Consider the following 23574-nt stretch of genomic DNA (forward strand, 5'->3'; position numbering starts at 1 on the left):
CACCACTTATTTAGCAAATAATTGCTTTGCCTTGCACCAAACTTAATTGGCAATTAGAGCTTTCATGAGCTCATGTCTGTGAGCTCTCAGGGGCAGCTGAGTTTGCCAAGAAAGCCAAAAATAAACCTGGTGTGAGATCGTGGAAGTTCTTAGGATTCCAGTTGGCAGGCCAGTATCCTGTGTTTCTGCTGAGGTTAGGAGTGCTAAGGCTTCCTTTGAAGGGTGACATCTAACTCAATGACCGTATCATTGACCTGGCTAAGGACTACCTTTCTTTAGGCAGACTAGTGGCCCAAGTCAAACTTCATCCTCAAAGAAAGCCAAGCACCCAGAATCAAAGGATCTCTCAGAGCAATGGAGTTACAGGATTCCTTCAGATATAGAACCTTAAACTGAATCCTAACCATTGCTCATCCACCCTACATCCCTTTAGATTGAGACTAAGCCAATTAATTCCAGGGTTCCTGTTACTAACAGAGCAGCCTTCAGGTTTCTGTGATGCTGAAACCAAGTGATAAACACTCTTAATCAGACTTCACCAAGACACTACACTGAAAAGTTCTGTATTCTATATCCTGATGCAGTCTCCATCACCAAAACTGACACTGTTATCTTGTCTGTCAGGTAAGGGAGATGGCTATTGTTTAAGCTCTCAGGCCTGCTGGCTGTACAAACAACAAACAGAGACCAAGACTATCTTTCCAGAAATGTAGCAGATCCATTCTCAAAATGCAAAGAACACAAAGCCAACATGGAATCAGTACAAGGGCATCTGACCATCAGGAGTGTCATCTGACTGGCTCATGATGCCAACCCATGCCTCAACCTGGAATCTGCCAGACTACTGCTACCCTTTCATGCCAGACAGCTTTGTTAACCTTTGTTAATTAAATTCCTAAGCAAACAATAAATGATTGGGAAATAAACGGGAAGAAGAATAGTTTCTTCCTGAATAAGAGTTGTGGTGTGAAGATAGTGAATAGAGATAATATATTCTTGAAACACAATGTGTTGCAAATGCACCTTGATGTCTGTAATTTCAAGAGAATAAACACCTCACACTGATGCACGCAGAAATTGTTTACTACTGTTCAAAGCCACGATTTTTTATTTATTCCATCTTACTAAACAGAGATGTGAGCAACTTCATTAGATCCATTCATTTAATATTTATATCCACATTGAATCAAAAGACAAACCCATGACTATGTAGTGCTTCAACTGTACAGATCAAGAATATACTCAATTTGTCTCTTTTCTTCAAAGCCAGGTGTACATGCAGCATCTGGGTAGCTGCAATGAAGAGAAGATAGCCCTTTGCTTTGAAGAGGCACCAGTGGATTACTAAGGTCATGCCAACAAATTTCCTGAATTTGGCATACTCATGCTAGAGTAGCAGTGTTAACTGTAAAGATAAAGACTGAAGCAATGATATTACAACTTATCCTGGAACTTGATAAAACACATCCCTCAACATTTCAGTCTCAATTCCATACCAGAAGCAATGCTACAGAATCTCATCTGCCACAGAGCTCCCACAGCAAACCAGCTGCCCACCAGCACCACCTGAGCTGACACATGCTAAATTTATTATTAAAGCAGATTTCTTCTGGTCTCTGCAGTGAAGATTTTCAACCAACACTCCAGAAGAACACCACTTCCTGCATTTAAGAGTGCTGCAGCTGCTGTTCACTCTTCATTTACAGTCTGACCTACATCCATGCTCAGGCTTCTCCTCTAAACGTGTAACTGATCTTTGCGTGTGCAATTTTCAGTGAGAAGTCACCGGCAGCTCATAGGCTTCCTCTCGTTTTCACTCACATATTACTGGCACATGGAGGATTCCTTCCACACAGAACAATCCCTTGCCTTAAGTGTCTGACTTGCTCCCCACCACGCTTCTGTAATAAACTGGCCTTGAAATTGTGACCTGTTACAAAACGCAATTTTAAGAATTAAATTAAAATTAAAACTCTCACTTTGCACTGCAAAGCTCTCTCCAAAGACTGCACTGGAATACTCACATTCCAGCTCAATTTAACAAGATGTATAAGGATATGCTGCATTAGTTAAGCCATCTTTTACAGCTCTGCTTTGCTAGCAGGCACAGGCTGCCCAAGTGCTATGAATGACTCCTTCCAGTACAGATTTCAGAGTTATACAGCAAGTTTTACACCAGTTCTGAACAAACAGGGCCTCTAACATGTCAGCATAAACTTTCATTGCTGATCATTTTCCAGTCATCTGCATTAAATTATTTGACAAATTATTATAGTCTCAGAATGAATCTTAGAAATATTTACTTTTTATAATATAATGAGATAGAGAAGTTTTTCTGCAAGACCTGAAAAAACAAAGTATCTTTTTTTCAAGAGGAACAGAAGGATCCCAGGAAAATACTAGCACAAGATTTTTTGGTTGGTCCTACACAATCAGGTGATAAGTGCAGACAAAATTTCTCAAAAACAAGTCAAGCTGATTTCTATCAACATAATTTATATTTACAAACCCTTCACTTTGATTCCAGCAAGGATTTTGTCTTCTCAGTTTGGAAATAATGAAAAAAAAAAATTGATGGAATTCGGTGGGTGTGCACTCCTAAGCAAGCACCACTCAAACTGTCAAGGATTCAACTGGCAAACTGGAGATAAGCATCAAATGGGAGATCAAAAGGAGCTTGGTCTATACCCAGAATATTCAAACCAAACACTTGTGAGGTCATTAATGAAAGTAATAGAAAATACAGGTTATGCCAAGCTGGAGAGGTCCTGAAACATACTGGGGAACAGAATGGGAAAGCCTGGAAAAAGGAAATGTAATTCAGAAGTCAATTGTAAAAAAAATTAAAATCTGCATTTATTTAACCATGCAAACAAAACAAACAACTACATTTGCTTTGTGGCACTCTAAGAAGTGTACAAAGGATATAACGGATCACAGACTGTGTGCCTGTCAACAACATACTCAATATCAAGAGGAATACTGTGTAAGAGTTGTTTTTCACTGTTCCATTTAAACCTCAGCTGCAGCCTGCATCCTTTCAGATTTCCACACTTCCAGGAAAATACAGGCAATTTGGATCTGAGGAGCAGCAACAAGTCAAATCTAGGAAAGAGAATGTTCAAGAAAAGGGTGAAGAACTGAGGATGTCTCAACAGGATAAAGCTAAAGGGGCCAGTATGAAGTCCTCAAATACACTGAAGGTACCCAAGGGCAGACAGAAGTTTTCCCATTCTCTTAGCTTGTAAAACATCCCTTAGGAGCAAGTCTTTGAGGTGCCTAGAAAGGCTGTTGGAAGAGTTATTAATGACAAGGGTGTAACAAATGCTCTAATTAGGCAGAGCAGGGAACAAGATCAGCTCTCATGCTCGTGATCTTCCCAGCCATACTGACATTTACCCAATATAGCCAAAATCTGACCCCCAAATTAACTCCCTTTACAGCATGGAAGCAATAATTTTCAGAAAACAAAATAAAAGAACAACCTCTCTTTCTAAATGCAAAAACTCTCCCTTTTTCCATTCAGAGATTTTAAATATTTGAACAGCTGACAGCTCCACTATAATAACTTGTATAGAAACTGAAAATAGATTATTTCCAAGTGAAACACTGGAGTGAAGTAGTACTGCTCTTTTGTACTGAGCTTCGCAAATTGGAGAAGAAAACTAAATTAGAATCCACAGTTAGTATTTAACAAGTTTACACCTTTTCTATGTAAGTTTGGGGCTATAAAGCAAAGCTTATGGAAAAATATTTAGTTAAGACACCAGACCACTGTTAGCAAAGTAACACAACTGATAAACAAAAGCAGACTCACCTTCCGCAATTCAATTGTAACTTCATTTCTGTGTCTTCTCATAGTCTGTAAATGAAAAAAAACCCAAATCATTTGTATGTCAAGAAAGTAGTATTCTGTTTTGGAATCAGCTGTTTCTAAGTAAAAAGTGCAGTTATTCATCAAAAGACATGGAAAATTGTGCATAATTTATAACTCAATTTTTCCTATGAGGATGCACATGTTTTTTGTGATGTTTTGCTTGGGTTGGGTTTTTTTTGTTTGGTTGGTTTGTTCCCTTTTTTCTTTTTTTTTTGATTATACACCTTAAAAAAGCTGTGTCGCAAACCAGAAGTAGTATCACAAAGGTACAAAATATTGACTTTCCCATGGAGTTTCACTAGAATGATTCTCCAGATGTTTTCACTGAAATGATTCTCCACGTGTTTATATGTGCAGACCACAGGCAGCAGTAAATCCAGGTTAGACAATCTCATGCTCCCATATAATCATATTCACAACCCAAACATATAACCTATACCAGTTCTCTGGCTAAAATCAGAAGATGGCTGTGCAACAAGACCGATCAGTCTTGTGGAAAAACAAAGTAGTACAGTGGTACTGAGACTCCTTAGGATCTATAGCCTAAACACTGCAAACCAGCCTGTGAGCATCTCAGCTCCTTAAAGATACTGGGCACTCAGAACGCATTCCTGACAATGCTGCTACACCTCTTAGCTAAGAGAGACCAGAAGAATGAAGAAGAATTTTAGCCTACTGAAGGCAATCTCCCTAGGTTCATTTAACAATCAGTAGAAAAGACATGTACCATCAGAATGCAATTCAAAGGAGAACAGGACTGGATGACTGCTGGCAGTTCCAGCGAGATCACCCACACTAACTAAAATTAGCCTTTTAAAATACTTTCTATGTCCTAACCTTGCTACTGACCTTCACTGCCACTATCATGTTCCTTTTGAGTTAGGGCAAATAACTCCCTGACAAAAAAGTACCAGTGAAGACCAGCAGTATACAGCAAACACCAGCACTCCCCATCAGCCATCTATGAAAATATCAAACATGCTAAAGATGAAACACAGGTAGAAGAAATTAGCAGATTTCACACCATGAATATATACAGGACATAGATGGAACAGCTTCACTGTTCTCAACCAGTTTGCATAGCAGTACTCATTTCATAGAATCATTGAAAGGTTTGGGTTGGAAGGGACCTTAAAGATCTTCTGGTTCCAACATCCCTGCCATGGGGATTCACTAGATCAGGTTGCTCAGAGCCCCATCAGCTTGAACACTGCCAGGGATGGGGCATCAACAACTTCTCATCAACAACTGCCTATGTCTCACCACTTCCTCAGTGAAGAATTTCTTCTTGACATCTAATCTAAACCTACTCTCTTTCAGTTTAAAAACATTGTCCCTTGTCCTGTCACTATCTGTCTGTATAAAAACCCTCTCTCCCTTCTTTTTATAAGCCCCCTTAAGGTATTGGAAGGCTGCAGTAAGATCTCCCTGAAGCTGTCTCTTCTCCATTCTGAAATTCAGTATCTTGGGTTCACTTGAGAGTAAAGAAGGCTTGTCTTCCTGCCCACTGCTTGATTAACCAGCTCATTAATGTAAACATGGACAAAATTCTCCTTTTACATCTACAAGATTGAACTCTACTACTTTAAACAAAGCAAGTCCTCACTACAGTAAGAGAACACCAGCACTACAGCATCTATCAGAACTGCACATATTTCCCCTCCTCATCATTTTGGTAAACATTTGATACTTGTGACCATCTGAGCCTGCTGCAACAGCCCAGTATGATAAGGACTGGATAGCTGGGGAATGGGAGGGCATCAGGTAGGTTCATTTATCTGAACAAATGAAGAACACATTAAGTCATCAGATGCAACTAGCAAGACCAGTCATTCAAATTTCTTGTTCTATTAGAACTTTATATTGGAATAATCTTAATAAACATGTCAAATTTAAGGACACTATATAGCCTTAAGTTTTTCAACACTTCTTCCCCATGACAGCTGTCTACCAGTACTTAAGCAGGATACAAGAGAGCTGGAGAGGGACATTTTACCAGAGCATGGAGTGACAGGACAAAGGGGAATGGCTTTAAACTGAAAGAGGGCAGGTTTAGACTAGATACTAGGAGAAATTCTTTACTGTGAGGGTGGTAAGGCACTGGCACAGGCTTCCCAGAAAAGCTGTGGATATTCCAAACCTAAAGTGTTCAAGACCAAGGCGGATGAGGCTTTGAGCAACCTGGTCTTGTGGAAGGTGTCCTTGTCCATGGTGGGAGGGTTAGAACTAGATCTCTACAGTTCCTTTCAACTCACATCACTCTATGATTCTGTAACTCAGCATTTCAATAAAAAAATGTAGTTAATGCTGTAAAGTCTCCTTTTCTTGATCATTCTGTGTTCTAGACATCAAAACTCTACTGAACTTATCACTAGCAACACCACCCCACCTTCCCTTAAAATCTCGTATTTTATTCCTACTTATGTTAAATTTTAAGGCATACCCCATCATAATCAGTCAACTGAGTGTCCACTAGAATTTCCCTCTCCAAAATCCAATACTGTATGTGCTGAATTTGAAGTCTCAGTGATTTAACTGATGCAAGGCACAATTTACTTTTAGATTTGCTCCCCACTTACAACTGACTCATTTATCTATGCAATAATACTCGAACACTTATACCAAACAGAAAAATCAGACGAAATCTGAAGCTCCTTGGGAGACAACAATAAGATTTATCACTTAACACTCTTTTGGAAGCAGGGCAGATTTAAGGAACACTATATGCTGTGCTGAACAGTTCAGCAGCTTGATATTTTTGGTTTAGAAAAAAACCAAATACAGTGCAGTCCCAGGGCAAGGCATTACTACTCATTTCGTCAATTTACTCTAAAACCTTCTCTAACAATGCTTTGACTAAAGACAGTTACTCAGAGTCAGCCATCCATAAAGTCTCTGCTGGGAAGACTCTAAGCTTTCTAAGGGCAAATAATTCACTCAGATTTTCCATTAGGATTTTATCTTTGTTTCATACTTCCATTACTTCAGCCCCTCTGATCTTACCTTATTACAGCTCTGTTCCAATATTTTTTTACCTTTTTTTTTGTTTTTTATCAAGCTGATCTTCAAAATATTTCACTACTCCATTATAGTTTTCACATTTAATGTGCAAGAATCTCCCATCTTTTCCTCATTTAGAAAGCTACCACTCTTTAGAAAGATCCATAAAAAAGGTTATCACCTCTGCACACATTTTTGCTGACCAGTACCATAGATCTTCTGAGCTCTAATACTCTTAAGGCAATCTCCATAGTAGCTGGGTTTTATCCTTTTAGCTGTTCTTTTGTATTTCCTTTTAAACTTACTCTGAGTGTTTTATCTTTTAAAGCAGCTCTGGTACATTTTCTTTTTACCTTCCTCCTTTAAAAGGCAGGACAGGCAGTACCCACCACTAAGTCCAGTGCTGCCTCTCCATTCACAGAGCAAGTAGGTTGTTAACTGGGATATCACTCAGTCTTAACTCCATGGAACCAATGAGCGTTATCTAACTTCCCACTAAACTAAGGGTTCTCAGTCTTACAGAGTCTCCTGATGGCATAGGATCTTTAAAAAAAAAAAATCTGTTTGTCAGGGTCATTAGGATCATCCAAGAATCAGTGATACAATGTTGGGGCTAGAGTCTTCCTACAAGCATATGGGACTGAAATTCCCAAAGAGTCTGTGGAGCATTCTGGCAGTTAAACCTGGTTGCCACGGCTGGGACATGATCAGTGCTCCTTGCTTGAAGTCTGCTGACACTATTTCTAACCTGACACTTTATGTCCCTGACATATGAGATGAACATTGCATATGAATGTATTTAAGACCACAGATTCTACTTCATTCATACTTGACAATTGTGGCAATTATAGACTGTACATAAAATAACACATGAATGCACTTCACATTGGCTTGATTACCTAGTTTTATTCATGATGCTTACTGAGGATTTCTCCAGACTGTTGCCCAGGTTGATTTTCTCCTCTTTACCATTGGAGCTGATACACTAGTGACAGACTGCCCTATGATACGACTCTGAATGTCCACAATTTAGTCATCTTTGCCATGAAAGACCTAGAGCATGTTTCAACTTCATCTGATTACACAAAATGCAGGTATACATATAGCACTATATTCTGGATACTCTTGCTGGACTTTTGGAAGCCTTATTTTAAAACTTGCAGATCAAAAGGCAAAATTTCTAATCTTATCTGGTGGGGTGAGGTAGGAAGAGTGGGACAGGATAGGACAGGAAGACTGGCAAAGCCCAGATTTTATTCCCCAAAAAACAGACTTAAATGATACAGAAAATTTTTTGTCCTGATTTGGCATTTCTTGAAAGGAAAGTATTTAAAGCTTGTGTTTCAGATGAACCATTTTAGAAATACAGCAGGTCATCAGCACCTTCCTACAGCCTCAGAAGAAGCACACGTATTATAATGTAATAGCATATAAAAGAAGCAGTTTTAACCAGCACTGCTAGCCTCCCTTCAAGGAATCATTACCACTGTAAGCAGAATAACACACTTTAACACAACCTGCAAGACCCAGCATGTAGGGAACAGACAGGCACTTACAATAGATTTACACAGTAGTAGAAAGGCTAAACATTTTCCCCAGCTAATACAGGTCAGATAAAACAGAGAGAAGAGACAATATTATTCTGCAACTTAAGCCAGGATTCATTCCCAGCTTCCAGGCTGGGAGGACATCTGCTAAAGTCTATAGATACCACACCAGTTGAAGCCTAGCAAGAGGTTACGAATGGATCTAATACAGGGTTTGACATCCACAGCTTCTGACTATGGTCACTTCTCAGCATAATGTACTCAAACAAGTAACTTCATGGAACACTGAAACAACACATCTCAACACCCCCAAGCCAAAGCTGAACTGTTTCACTGAATAATAAAAAATACAGACTCCAAATCTCAGAAAGGGAAAACATGGCATAGGCAAAATCCTACAAATCACAAAAACGATGACAGCTGCAGAATCTGAACCATGAGGACACTCCTAAACACAAGGTGTTAATGCACCATGCACGAAGTGCAAACAGTAAAAATGAGTAACTACCAGGCAGAATGTACTATTAAGAAACAAGAACACAACACTTACCAAGCCGTGCTACAACATTACATTTCAGTTGTTATACATGACTCAAGTCAGACTTAAGTCCAGAAGGCTTTTGTAGCAAGAGATTTCTTCTCCCCAGTTCACCATATGCAAGGAACAATTACTTACCAGTGTGTTTGACAGGCTGACATAACCACAGTAATGCACCAAGTACTGTAAGTCTTGTTACGAGTCAAAAGTAGATGTTGAGCAGTATTTCTAATTTCAAGTTCCTCATCACTTTGTTATTGTATAAAATAAAGCATAAACCTCACCCCCAAAAGATGCTAGATGTTTTTAGACAAATAAGTGTTTCACTTCTACCCTGAATTTCTGAATATTCTCCCAACATCAGATACAAAGAGTTACATAAGAAGAATCTCTCCCTAACACCTTTCACTTGAAGGAAAAATAATTCCTAGTTCCCTCAAATCTGAAAATAATTTCATATGCCAAAGAAGAAAATTACTGCACACATTAGGGCTGCTGTGTTAAGGGCTGCAAGGGAACTTTGTTTCACTGTGATACAAAACACAAAACTACTAAGCTGACAAAAGACAAGAGACTTAAGAGACACTAGACCTTGGAGGAAAAAAAAAAAAGAGGAAAAGAATGCCACGGTCCCTGTAAAACTGCCTTTGACACACTCAGAAGGCAGAAGCAACACAGAATACAGCTGCTCTCATCGGATCAGTGTTTCAGATCTCTCAACAAGGGTGGTATGTCTCTCAACAAGAAGATGACAACAAACTCAAAAGTTCAGTTTCAGCCACCTGTGGCAAAGGGAAATGCCCTCCTTATTTTTCAGTTGATATTTGTTTTATGACAGAACACAAAACTGCATAAAACTCTTGATATCAAAAAGCAATGGCCTCTGAAACTCTGCATTATCAGCACAAGCTGTATCACCAGCACATTCAAAGAATTATTTTTCAGTGACTAAATATTTGGAAACCTTTCACTGACCGACACATGCCTCACCAGTACCATTCATGAAACTGCATGTGAAGGTGCATAGGATTACATGTTAAAGAGTCAATACCACTGCTGGCACACTGCCACTTGGTGCCTTACCATGGCCATGCAAACCTTTCAGGAAAAAAAACAAGGATTACTTTGAAGTGTTGAATAACATTGAGATTCTAAGGAGGTAAGTCTAACAAGCTTTTCGAGCCTTTGTTTAACATAAAAAACATTTAACTGTATAATAAATACATTAAACTACCTGAAAAGGCAACCCATATAGCTTCTGTAAACTAAATAAAACCCCAAAAAACCCAAAACCAATCAGCTGTACTTGTACATGAGAACAAGATAAGACTTTTCAAAATCCTCTGTAGCAAATACATAATGTAGTGTGCTGTACCAGAGTGAGGGGGAACAAAAACCTAAACAACCCCAAACCCTACTACAGTTATACAAGGCTACAGGAAAAAAAAAAAATTCAAGCTAATTCAAAAGGACAAGAATCACACCTTAGACAAAGCAGTCGGAATAGTCTTCCATTTATGAAAGACTGATTTAAAACAATGTTACTACTCTTAGCAAGCTCAATCTCATTCATAAGTTAGTATCAAAACTACTCTTAGGGTTTCTGTTAATTTTAAGTTTCTACTTCATATCTAAAAATCAATCTTGATTGATTACAAACACTTTGAAGTCCCTTAAGCATATCACTTTTGGACTCATGGAATTCTGGACACTTGGTAAGATTACTTCATCCCCAGTTACAGTACAAATCAGCAAGCCAAAACCATTTAAATGTGTGGATGATACAACTAGTCAGAAGCTCAGGTCATTACATTTCATTTTGTATGCTGGGATACAGAATCCTTGAAATTAAAAATTAAGTTTAATGCACAAGATGCTTAATAATGTACATTCTCTGCACAGAAAAAATAATCAAATGCTGCAACAGTAAGTGGTATGAATTTTAATTTTAACTACTTTTAGCTATACCAATTGTGTCAGAAGGAAGATTAAAGCATAACCAGCATTTAACAACTAAAAATCTACCTACCATTGTAACAACAAGATAAAGAGAGCTCAGTGTGGTGCTCATCCTGAGTATCCACCTCATTAAGTGGGATACCTCAGCAGTGTCATCTTTTAATCAACACATTTAGACCACTTCCGCTACAACTTGAGCAAGCAAGTCCACAAAACATCAGAAATGAAGAGGCAAGAAACAGATGTTTATGTCCAACCAGCACATCAATACTGCCAGCTGCCCCACAACCAGCTAGCTGACTACCCCCACTCTCCTGCAGGCTGGCCAGCACATATCAGCCTCAAGCTAGCCCATGGAAGTGGGAAATCGAGGACCATCTTGACAAGACGAACACCACAGCCCAATGTCAGCTTTGGCTATTCTGTGGATACAAAAGTTATGTTTCCTAACCAACCTTAATTAGTTAGAACTTTAGTAAGATGTGCACTTAATTCCTTTGAAAATTCAGCTGTTAAATGGAGAGAACAAAATCACTGACCAATTCTAATTTCTCTGCATCTAAACATCACTAAATTCTTTATTTCTGGTTTTGCCTCTTAGCATTACAGAAACAGGTCTCAGAAAATCAGAAGTTACATGCGTAAAGAGCTACCCTGAACACATAGCTGGGTTAGTAAAGCAGCTTGATTAAACATACAGGGTACCCAAACACCTTAGCATTTACAAGTCAATTCTAGACTACTTCCACCTGCCCAACTAAAAGAAAAAAAGACACTGGCCCAGTTCCAACAGCTCGATTGGATTTAACTAATGCCTTCCCTCTTGCATATGAGCATATCCTAGAGTACAATTTATATACTTCACAACACAGGTGCCGGTGCAAGACAGTAAAAGGTGATGTTTGTATTGATGAAGCAAACATTGTTCTTGCCTAGAAACTGCTTTACTGGCCTTTTTTCCTTATTCCTTCCCTGACACCTTTCAACAAGTACAAAATACTGCAATGCACATGAAAATGCAGAAGCCTCAGGAGCTGGGCTGGTTTGGGACAGAAAAAACCCCCATCAAAATGCTTGTTTGTATACAATTGATGAGATGATTAAGATTGTCAGCTGCCTACCTTTGGTTAACATTAAAAGCTAAATATTCCTAATTTGCATAGGCATATAATTAGTATGTGTAAACTTGAGACTTAAACTGATTATATTGTTCCACTTGTTCTGATAACAGCTGGCTTCAGACTTGTTCTGATAACAGCTGGCTTCAGACGAAAAGAGACAAAGGGACATTGACAGAAGGTGATACTGCTGTTCTACCTGTTCACACTTTCAAAGTGCATATAGCTTACTCCAAGAAGTGCAAGTATATCACAATATAGGATGAAGAATTCTGGGACTGCATCACAATGATGTGAACGCAACTACTTAATCACAACGGGAGGAATTAAAAACAATGATGCTCTGCACACCAATCCCATCTAGTTCTGTTGGACATACAAAAAGATTTGACATCCATGCCAAAGTAAACCAAATGTTTAGTCCAAATTAACCCTCCTAGCTAGGTTTATTCCCTTACTTACAATCATCATGAATTATTCCCCATCTTTCCCCCCTCCACCAGTGTATGTTCTAGGCAGACTCTTCTTCCCCAAGCCCAATTTTGAGACTTACCTAATTACCAAGTGCTCCTAAACAAAGCTCCAAATTGTCCTTCTAAGAAAAAATGGGATTTTTTTTCAAGTTGTATAGACTACAAAGTTAGAACAAGTTCACTTCTGGCTTTGTTATCACAGCTTACATTAAATTATGCTGACCCAGTTAAAAATGCAGGCAAGGGGCATGGACTCCACAATACAAGCAACAGATCTACCAAAGCAGCCAAACAAAATGTGTCAGTACCTTGATCTGATACTCCAAGACAGTTTTATTTCATTTGATTACTATTTCACCCAAAAGGTATTTGCTCCTCTGTTAGGTAAACATTCTATTATTTTGCAGAAGATATTAAAACTTAGTTGAGATTCTCTGTGTGCTGCAGAACCTTAATATTTTAAAGCTTCCTTTTGGCTTGTAACATTTAACACAGTACTAGGTACATTAGGAGCAGAGTGCAGTATTTATGCTACTGTATTTTATGCCATGATCTGTCTGGGACCTGTGTTCCTCAGGGTTAATAAAGACCACTGAAAGAAAACTAGTTTTTCTGCAGTTGGAGCTGCCACATTTTTTTTTTTTTTAATCCCCAGTTTGGGGCCCCTAAAATTAAGCCCAGCTGCCTTCTGTTAACTAGTCTGTGGCAAGATAATTCAAGTATCTGAACCTGGCTAGCCTCAGCAAACTGGATGAATGAGAGATCTACCATAACTCTTTTACTTGGTGGTGGGTAATGACTCACTGAAGTCAGACTCTCATGCCAATATGGAAAGCCACAAACCTCCAATTATTACCGCTCATGATGCTGACTCACCTGAAAGCCCTGTGGAAGCAGACAGAGCTGCCCATCCACATTGTCTGCTTCTACTGCTCCAAAAGATCTTGGCAGAAAAGCAATTGCTATGTTTTATTTCTTACTAGCTCTTTTGTAAGGATATTCTTCGCGGTACTGATATCCTCTCTGCAATTGTTTAACCTCCATACTGAGCTACTACCAGCAAAGAAGAGAGAAATGAGCACTCATGTTTTAATTCCCATATACCAATTACCCAGTTTACAAGTACAAACCTATCAAACAACCCTCAGGTGACTGGACTTAAAGCAAGTTAGTTGGCCGAATTCAACACAAATTGCACCAATACTGAAGGATACAAAGCTGTCTGGAATACAATCAACACTTTACCTGCTGGTTTGATAAAGAATAAAAGAGCTGGAATTCTCTATTCAACATCAAAACTCAAGGCAGGAATACAAAAATCTAGTAGATTTCCAGTTACTGCTATTGTGTGAATCAGGGACATTATATCCTGTAAAACGTTTTACAGCACTTCCATTCAGATGTAGATCTTAACACCGTTAATCACACCTTTACTGACACCAGAACAAAGACCGAAATGTACCCATTCGGGCTTCACCTGAAGGCAAAATGAAGTTTCTAGGTAATCCCATAGCATCCCAAAATAAACTCATCACTTAACAGCTGGTCGGCACAAACCAACCGGCAGGCAGCAAGGATCACCAACTAAGTACTACTTTTGTCCAGTGGCTCTAGCAGGCCAAGGAACCTGTCCACAGGATGTCCCAAAAAGCAGCGGCAATGCAATCACCTGCCATGTCCGTTTTGACAACGGTCCACCTTGAAAAACTTGACTGCAGTGTTTGGTCATTTAAGCTGCAGCCCAAAAGAAACTGACACACACAGGAGGAGAAGAAAAACTTGATGCAGGTATCTTTTGGAAAGAGAAGGGCATACTGAATTTTACAAAGATGCCAGCTCTGCCTTATCTAAATATTGTAATATGCCAAATAAACACCAAGAATAGTGGATAAACAAGATAGTTTAATTACAACTGACTCCTATTCATACTTCTTTAGAAAGTTACAAGATTAAGGCTTCTTGACACATTAAATAGGTACAAGGATTTGAGATTTGGTAGTTTTATGTTACAGTAATCTGCTTTTGCCAGTACACATTTCTAAAAAGGCAATTACTTATTCTCCTATATCACATGAGCAGTGTAGTAAATGCTTTCGTTTCCTGGAAACAGAGGCTTAACCTGTCCTTGAGGGAAAACAAATGAAGTACCTACACAATTCCTTGGTCTCACCCAAGACATGATACCCCCTCTGTCCTCTCCCAAAGTTTCTAAGCAAGCATCCCTCCCATCCCCTTATCGAGCAGGGAAAAGTAGCAGACATGTCTAGGCAAGTGGAAAACCTGACTGCCACTCCAAAAGAGAAGGAAGCCCTTTTCCCTTCCATAGTCCAGAAGATTAGAAGAGTCTGAAGAGGAGTCTAGAAGATCAACTCAGGTATATCTTCATTTTTTTACTAATAGATGTTACCAGAAACCCAATCCGCCACCTACTACCATATTTCACAGACAAAATACCATATGCACTTGTGTACAGGACATGAAAACAGCACAGCAATATTAGGACTGTTCATGGTAACTAAGTGCAAACAACTGACTACAATTTCGATCTTGGATCAACATAAAGATTGAAATACTTTTAAGTGTACAAACTTATATCAAATTGTAGATAACCACTTTCAAGAAATTCATTACAAAATTAAGTGTCTGTTCAGAAAGGCTTCACAGATTTCTGGCCAAACACCAGAAGACCAGACATTCTTAAGCTTGCCAAATATTTATACTAGTTTCCCTTAGAAAGAAAAAAAAAAAACCAACAAACATACAAGGCTAAATACTAGCCAGATACCTTCTTGTGCAATCTATGTTTGAACAAAGACACTCCCTTTTCAGATACTTAAGCAGTCTTCAACTGTAATATCAAAGTACCTCAGACGATCATTCTATGAATCCATGATATATTTATAAGCATCTCCCTGTGAAGTGGGTAAAAAAGTTTTGTTATTCCATCTATAAAATGGGAAAACAATTGCAATTTGCATACATTCACAGGGTGTCATGAAAAAAACCAACAAATCAACTCCCTAGAGAGCTAGGCTATATTCAACCACAGCAAGCTTTTTTTGGTATAATATTACACAGCTCAAATGAAATCAGATTTTCTTTGCTGTTTTTTGAAAGATATAATCAAAAGGCAAAAAAAAGATTAAACATGTGCTAGCTGCCTAATTAAATCTATGAAGAGATCATTCTGCTCAAGATGCAAGAGAAAACAACAAACCCAGCTGACAACGCAGGAAGAAGATGGAGCATTAGGAATTAGAAAATACACTCTAGCAACATCCCACAATCTTATGAACCTTGTCAGCTGCCCTTTTGATTTAATCATTTCAGTATCATGAATTCTAGATGCTTCTACCTCACTTTTTAATGTGACATAGAATCAGTGTGCTTACATTACATGAACATTTTGGGTATCATACTTCTCTCCTTGAGGATTCCTTCAGTTTCTCAAAATTCCAATTTATATATCCTTCCATTAAAAAAAAAGGTGCTGTCACATTGATTGTACATATCAGTGCTCCCTGAACGTCTCTTCTTGTCTGGAAGGCTGCTCTTCAGTGCTGTTTGATCAGTGACAAGAACACTACATTCCTCTTGCACACCTGGTGAACAGTAGTTAACAGGATCCTGATGAATCGCAGCAGGGCTCTCATTTCAGGATCCTCTCCTGATGTGGAAAGCCTTCTGTATCTGGCTGAAAGTCAGACTTTTATTGCAGAGAAATCACTACCACTGACTTTGCATCTAGCATTACGTGTGTGCATGAAAAGAAGTTAGAGGCCCTGATGCCAAAGAGCTGCATGCAAAGACAGTATCTGCTGGTTAGGGTGACTTCAGTTTCCTGAGCAAGACACGACAATGTCTCTCGGCAGAACTTCTCAACCTTCTGACTTACACTGTAGTTGACTAAGAAAAAGCAAGGACTAGGACTCCAAGAACTGCAAACCTGAAATCTGACACTGCACCTGGCCAGGAATCCCTTACTGCACCTCTGAAAACCTGGGCACAAGCCACCCTAGCACCCTCTGTCACTGACCACCTTCTCCTCACACAGATGAGCTCTATGTTCCACACCAGCAAGTTTGCAGTGGGGGTTGAACACTCAATAAAACACATCTCCATCAAGGCTTACAAGTCTTGAAAGGAAGCTGTTTCTCCAAACTGATTTTGCAAATCACTTACTCTATATTGCCACTTCCAAAGTCCACCTGTTACTGAATCTGACAATAACCAAGATTAAAAATGCTCAAGAAGAAGTCCTCAGCTGATGAGACATGACAGAGTATGAGGGAAATGAGTAATTCAGTAACAGGTGTTTGAATGAAGATGACACAAACTTGTCTCCTGTTCTGCAGCCACTAGTACATTATATATTCCTATTTTCTACTTGCTGTATTTTTTACACACTACATCAAGTTTAAAGCTGACTGCAACATTTGCTTAGCCTGAGAAAGGAAACAAGTGTCAGGTGACCCAGAAGAGCCTCCCCAGCAGATTTAATGGTGTTAATCTGATTGTGAAGGGATAACAATCCAACTGTTAAATACCACTAGACAAGATATACCTTCTCCCCTTCACACTGACCTCTTTGAGCCACCACTGGTCTTCTCCAGATGTGAAGGGCTGGCTCAGGAAGCTAAGGGAGCAGAAAATTAAAGAAACATGAAGAGCCTTGCAACTACTTCACCCCAAGGCACAGACAGTTCTGATGCAGGACCAACTTTTTGGAAGAAACCAGTGCTTTTGACTACCCATGTCAAATTTTGTGAAATGGACTACAAAGTCCACTTTCTGCTATTATATTACTAATCAGGAATATCAATTCAGTATCAGAGTTTCCCACACCAGGTATTTTGGAAACAACTGACAGACTCTATTCTTGAAAAGATAAGAGATTTTGGATTTCTTTTTCATTTCAGATCAGGTCAGTTGACAATTTGTCTTTACTACTTGATGACACATGCCATTATTTACTAGTTCATTGCCTCCTCTAGCCTGTTATAAATTAGATGCCTCATTCCACTTCTAATCCCACAATAAATACAAATCTGATCACTTACTTGTAGCTGGTGCATCCTCCTAATTGCTGTCCTTTCATATAACACAGTTTTAGAGGACAAAACATCCTGCTTGGATATGTACTGGAACTGTACAAATATTACAAAAGCCTCAAAGAATTTATGTAAAAAATAGTTAAAGAGCTCTTTAAAACTAGTCTGTTACACTGCTACCATCTGTGACCAGACTTCAATATTCTACAAATTAAAAATCAATCCTTTCATAAAAAAAGGTTTAGAGATACCAGTGCCACTGCTGTAGTGTTAGAAATACACAAGAATTAAGAAAAACAAATTCTGTAATTACAGGAAGATTACCAGAGGCTTGATATATCACAACAGCAAACAGCAATAACTGGGCCTCAATACAGCAAGCACAGATCTCAATCAACTTATGAAGATTATGTTCATCACAAGATACCATCTCCAAACTGCATTCTCCACAGGTATTTTTGAAATAAACAATTATTTCCTAATGTATCTGTGCATTTAAATCTTTTAAAATGCAATGCATTCAACTGATTTTGAACCTCAATGAAAACACTACACAGTACATCTAAGTGGACTTATTAGGTGTTTGCCTTCTGCCACGAGTCACAAACATTTCACAGCATTGTACTATCTACATGCAGAATAAAGCTTGGAAAATTCTGGAGCAGTAGCAACCAAAGAGGCTTCCCACATCTGTATCTTACTTCCTACCCATGTAATTCTTTCCAAGGTACAAACATGTACACTTATATTCTCCCAAGAGTATATATACTGGGTTTAAAGGGTAACAAAGAAGCAGCTGGAGTTAGAAACTCTGCATGAGAGTATCAGATCTTGTATTACATCCAGCTCCCAACAGGAAGTTACATGATGCCTGTGTTTTTGCTTTACCTACTGAGACTCAAGCCAGTGAGCCTCTTAAGACAGCAAAGCCCATAGTACCTTAAACCTACCTAAACCAGCTGTTAAAGCCCTACTCCATTCTGGCATCCTTTCCTCTGCCAAAGTGAAAGGAAGAGAGCTGATCAATCTGTATTGTGAAATCTTGAAAGAAACTGGATTGGTACACAAAGTAGTTGGGAGAAACAGGATTTCTGGGACTGCTACAACCCTTACTTGTTTCATGAAGCCTTGGAGGGGAGTACAGGGAGACAGCAAAAACTCAGTGCACAGAACAGCATCCAGCAATGAGCTGGCAGCAGCATGTCTGCTCATTCGCTAACACTGTGCAGGTATGGAACCTCCACTGCAAAGAGCCTTTGACAGTTGACAGGAACACAGCTTTAAGTCAACCTGTACCTTTTCCCAGATGCCCAGAGACTGCACAGATTTGGCCTCTCCCAGAATGATGTTCCTCTGCTTGCAAAAAATTCATGGCAGCATGCCAGAAAATTGGGAATGAATTCAAGCATCCTCAAAAACTAGATCCTCACTGTTAGCAATGCAGGAGCAGTAAATACACTGAATCTGCCAGAGCTGATGATGGAGATCTGGGCTAAGCCCAGTTTCTTCCTCTGCCTCATTTGGGGTGAGGATGCTGAAGGTACAGAATAAAATTTTATCCTTCAAAGTTCCTGATCCCAAAGGTGATACAGACTAAAAGGTGATACAATTGCCTGTAACTGGAGAAAAGACATCAGTGACCAGGACTTCTGAAGCTAAAAATCAAATAGAACAGGAGTAGGTGAAGGATGACAGCGTGGCTGTATTTCCTTTTGGCAAATAGTCCTCAACAAATTTCAGAAAGATAACCCTACAGACTAAGCAACGGAAGTTAAAAGACTTGTCTTCTTTTTACTTAAGACTAGGTGTATGACAAGTATACAAACAGAAAAGTTTAATCCCAATCATTAAAGTGTTTTTACATAAAGTTATTCAGTTTATAATGCACTAACTCCTTACTAGGTTTTGGGTTTCTTTTTCTGGTTGGTTTGTTTTCTTTTGAATGAGTGCACATGGAGTTTTAATCTAGTATGAACTTTGCTAATTACATGACCACAGAGTCTCATTATATCACACACAAAAAACACCAGCAACTCATGCAGACAGCCCTACAAATTTTAACACCACTGCTCACCAAGAATTTTTCCGCAGTTTTGGTCAGGGATGCTGACTAATCCTGGCAGAAAGAAATGGGCTGATTGTTTGATCCATCACCTTAAACATCAGAACTGTGAGTCAACGAATGGGTGCCAGCTACTGTAATAGTAGCTCCTTCTAATCCAAGATATTGAAGGAGTAAATAAGGCTAAGAAGGATGTTACTAAGCAAAGAATGAAGAACTGCAAAAATCAGAAGGTTAAAATTAGGTTTTCTAAAAGCTAGGCTAGCTTAGATATCAATATAAACGAATAAACACAGCAGTTACAACCGGTATCACAAATTAAGTTATTGCAACTGTTTAATCTTGCCCTGTAAAGCCTCAGCTGTACTGGAATAACCAGTGCTGGATATTTAGGGGGGGAAAAAAAAAATCATTGAGACTTAAGACTCATGTCCATAATCACACAGGAAAGCCTTCTCATTATATGTGCAACAATTTAAAAAGCTCTTTCACATCTCTGGAGAATATAGAAGGTTGTGAGGAGAGAACTGGCAGTTGTCTGTCCAGATGAAGCCATGAGTGTCTTGGCTCCTTACTGATCATCTCTGCAGGTTGAGTTTAACTTTGTCTGCTGCTAATCACATGTCAGTACCTATAAAAATAAAAAAATCTCACTAATAAAAGAAAGAACAGAAGCTCATATTAAATGAAGAACACTTAATTTCTGGCATTTGATTTTGCTATTATCCTTTTTGAGGGCTAAATACTTTTTAGAAGTATTAATATCCCAAAATCAGAATTTCAGTTCAATATCAACAACTCTACCTTCCTAAGAGAGGAAGACAACAAAGAGGTATGGAACTTCCACCCAAACCTGAAACTAGAAAAAGGAGAATGAACCTGTGCAGGTCAAGGATTCAGAAGCTTCAACTTCTGCTCAGCAGATCTGTTCCCTTGCTCTTAGAAAAGTACAATGAGAAGTTGCATGGGGTACTGAGGTCTGTCATAACAAAATCCAAAAGTACTTACTCATCTTTTGTTTCCCTTGAAGTTGCATTAAGATAAAGCAAAGACAATTATACGGCCTAGCAAACCCAGTAATAAAATCTGAGTTAACTACAAATTAAAGGAGTAAGTATTTTGGTCTGCCAGAAGAGTCTGTACCCAGAGGGGATCAATAGTAACTCACAAGTACTTAACAGCAGCCAAAGGAAGATTACTAAAAAATGTGTTCAGGCCTGATGTGTTCAAAGGCAATGACTGTTTCCAGCAGAAGGTGACTCAAGCGCCACTGTTTTCAAACTGAAGCTGAGAGCATACATCTTTGAGTATTTTCAATTTTCCAGAGGATATAATCTAGATATCAGACCATGATTTATTATGCCATCATTCTAAACACTTCATTTTTCTTTGGTGGAATTTGACAAAATGAGAAGATGTAGATCAATGCCAATGAAAGCACTGATGCCTCCTGCTTTCCAAAGCTGAGTACAGAAAATTGGAGGCAGGATCTCTATGTAAAACTCTTTATTGCAGCGCAGGGAGCAAAACAACTGTATTTAATTGCTGACAGTTGGGAATTAAGTACATTTGATGTAGAAAAGAAATACTTTGTAGAGAGCCAATAACTTTCACTACATAGAGATAATCTGTGCAATCAGCAGGTCAGTCTGTGTAACAGTTCCTCAAGAGAGGCACAGTAACTAATGGCAATTATATAGCTCTGCTGTGCTCATCCATTCTCCATTCTAAACTTAACTTACATTGTTTTACTTTTAGAGACTTAAGTCAGATAAAGTTTACTCCAGAAGGGTACTCCTAACACGAACTTTTAAATACCCTGATCAGAAAAAAGAGTCAAAAAGCAGCTTTAGTAGAAAATCTCAGACATTTAATACAAATTAAGTTGTTTTGAAAGACACTGAAACATTTCCAATCTTTATGTTCTTTAAATGACCCTAAATTCCATTTTAGCATATTTCCATGGGTATACAACTTTAAAATACCTCTGCATTTTATCTATTTGTTAGTGTAAAAGAAGTATGTTACCTAGGTTTTAACCCTTTTCAAAAGCAGATGTGACAGCTTTAACTACATTACCACTATTGGAGCTCTGCACCAGTCTCAGGCTCAGCCACAGAAAGGAAATCAGTCAGCACACTGGAGGACAACCCTAGGGATATACTTCTCCATAACAGCAAATACACTACTCCAAAATAATTACTCCCCTTCAGGGGAAAATGAGAGCTAAGCCACCTTAGCTGGTCTGGCAGAAGTAATCTCAGCAAAGCTTAGGCAGTCCATTCCCTCCTTCCTCCCCAGATATTTAATTCCCCTAGACTTGGGCATGCTATAATGTAAGCAAGCATGGATGACAGATCAGTTCACACTAGGCATGAACATACCTAACCTTTCCCTGTTTAGAGCTCTGATGGATTCAGGCCAGGGACTGAGAAAGCAGCAACAAAGCCGGTAACCAATACAGAGAGATGAGACAAGGACAAAATGAATGAGGAGCAGCAGGAAGCGCCTCACTGGATGAGAAGGGGAAAAAGAAATGCACCACGCCCCCTCCTTACCCTGAGAAGCAACTGCTAAACAGAAGGTTGGGCAATTTTTAGTTACTTTCTAACATTTCCTAATGTTAGCCAGAAGCGTTGAAGTTATACTCTTTACATGCAATATTTTCTGTGAGAAAGATTCACTGTTGCAGAGTTAAATGAAAATTAAAGACTACTTTACACTGTGAATGTCATCTTAAAGACACCACTGCTGCTGCTAAGCCTGACCTGCATAAAATTGTCTCCACCCAAACAATAGCAGCCGAAGTGTGAATTCTGCTAAAATACAAAATGTGCTTTCAGAGGACTAAAATTCCAGTCTGCTGATTACAAAAGTTAAGTGATAAAATCAACAGAAGCATGGAAAACACCCTCAGGTGAAGTCGAAGTAATCTGACATATATTTAGGTTTTCACTCTAGCGAAGCCTAAGCCGATTTCAATCCTAGCCTGATTTCAGAGCTCACTCCCCCTTCCTTTCCTACTACAGAAACTTAAACACAAGATTTGGGATTTCCTCTTTCAACTGCGAGTAGAACTGAAGATGTCTCTGATAATGACACGCAGATTCGAAGACCTCTGGAACATCATTAGGGAATAAGCTTGCAATAACCCTGAAACTCTCAAATTCGGGGGAGTAAACTACTACCCCATTAGCTTTACCGAGCACCACACTCCTTCCCGATGCAGACGCAGACGCCCAGCAGACCATTACTGATGTGCCTACCAACATTTGAAAACAAAATACAAAAATTTAAAAGAAAAAAGGGGTTGATACACGGTAGGACAGGAACAAAACGGGCCAGCACAGCACACTGCAACAAGGCTCACCAGAGCGTGGGAGCGGTCCCCGGCACCAGCAGAAACCTCCGCGTGCAGCAGCGGCACCGCGGGACGAGGGCAGGGCAGCCCCGAGCCCCGGCGGAAGGGCCGCCACCGCCCCGGGGGGCGGCACAAAAGGCCGCCGGCCCCCTTGTCCGCGGCCTCTTACATCTGGTGTTCACCTCTTTAATAGTGACTAAGAATATAAGACTAGAGTAAGCATACAATGATCCTTCAGATAATTCTCCCAGCCTTTAACAATTTGTAGCTCAGGTAATTTGCAAGACAGAAATAATTTCTGTATATGTGTGTGAATATATATATACACACAAACACACACACACATATATATATTTATTATATATAGAGGACTATAAAGTAGTCCTCAATAGATTTGCCTTTCATGATCTTCCTCGGTTTCGCCTCAATCCTATGTAAGCGTTCAGGCTATGTTACTTAAAACTAAACTGATCTCTCAAATGGAAAAATTAAGAACATATATGGATAATGTATAAACTGTTACAAGTTGCTCTTAGGAAAAAAGTACTTTCCTTCCTAGTACTTGCAGTCTCACCTCTGCAATAGCTC

At 39.1% G+C, this 23574-nt stretch overlaps 1 protein-coding gene across 1 annotated transcript in view; it reads right to left on the reverse strand.

Annotated features, from left to right (window-relative positions):
• KPNA3 (karyopherin subunit alpha 3) overlaps positions 1–23017 on the reverse strand; it is a 47438-nt gene extending 24421 nt beyond the window's left edge. The window contains exons 1-2 of the mRNA XM_008633185.2: positions 22996–23017; positions 3818–3862 (exon numbers count right to left, since the gene is read on the reverse strand). Of these exons, the coding sequence (XP_008631407.1) occupies positions 3818–3859 (42 nt within the window). The 5' untranslated portion in view covers positions 3860–3862; positions 22996–23017. The remainder of the gene's footprint in view (positions 1–3817; positions 3863–22995) is intronic.
• Positions 23018–23574: the final 557 nt, after the last annotated feature.

The sequence above is a fragment of the Corvus brachyrhynchos genome, unplaced genomic scaffold (genome assembly GCF_000691975.1).
Source record: "Corvus brachyrhynchos isolate BGI_N302 unplaced genomic scaffold, ASM69197v1 scaffold202, whole genome shotgun sequence".
NCBI classification, from domain to species: Eukaryota; Metazoa; Chordata; class Aves; order Passeriformes; family Corvidae; genus Corvus; species Corvus brachyrhynchos.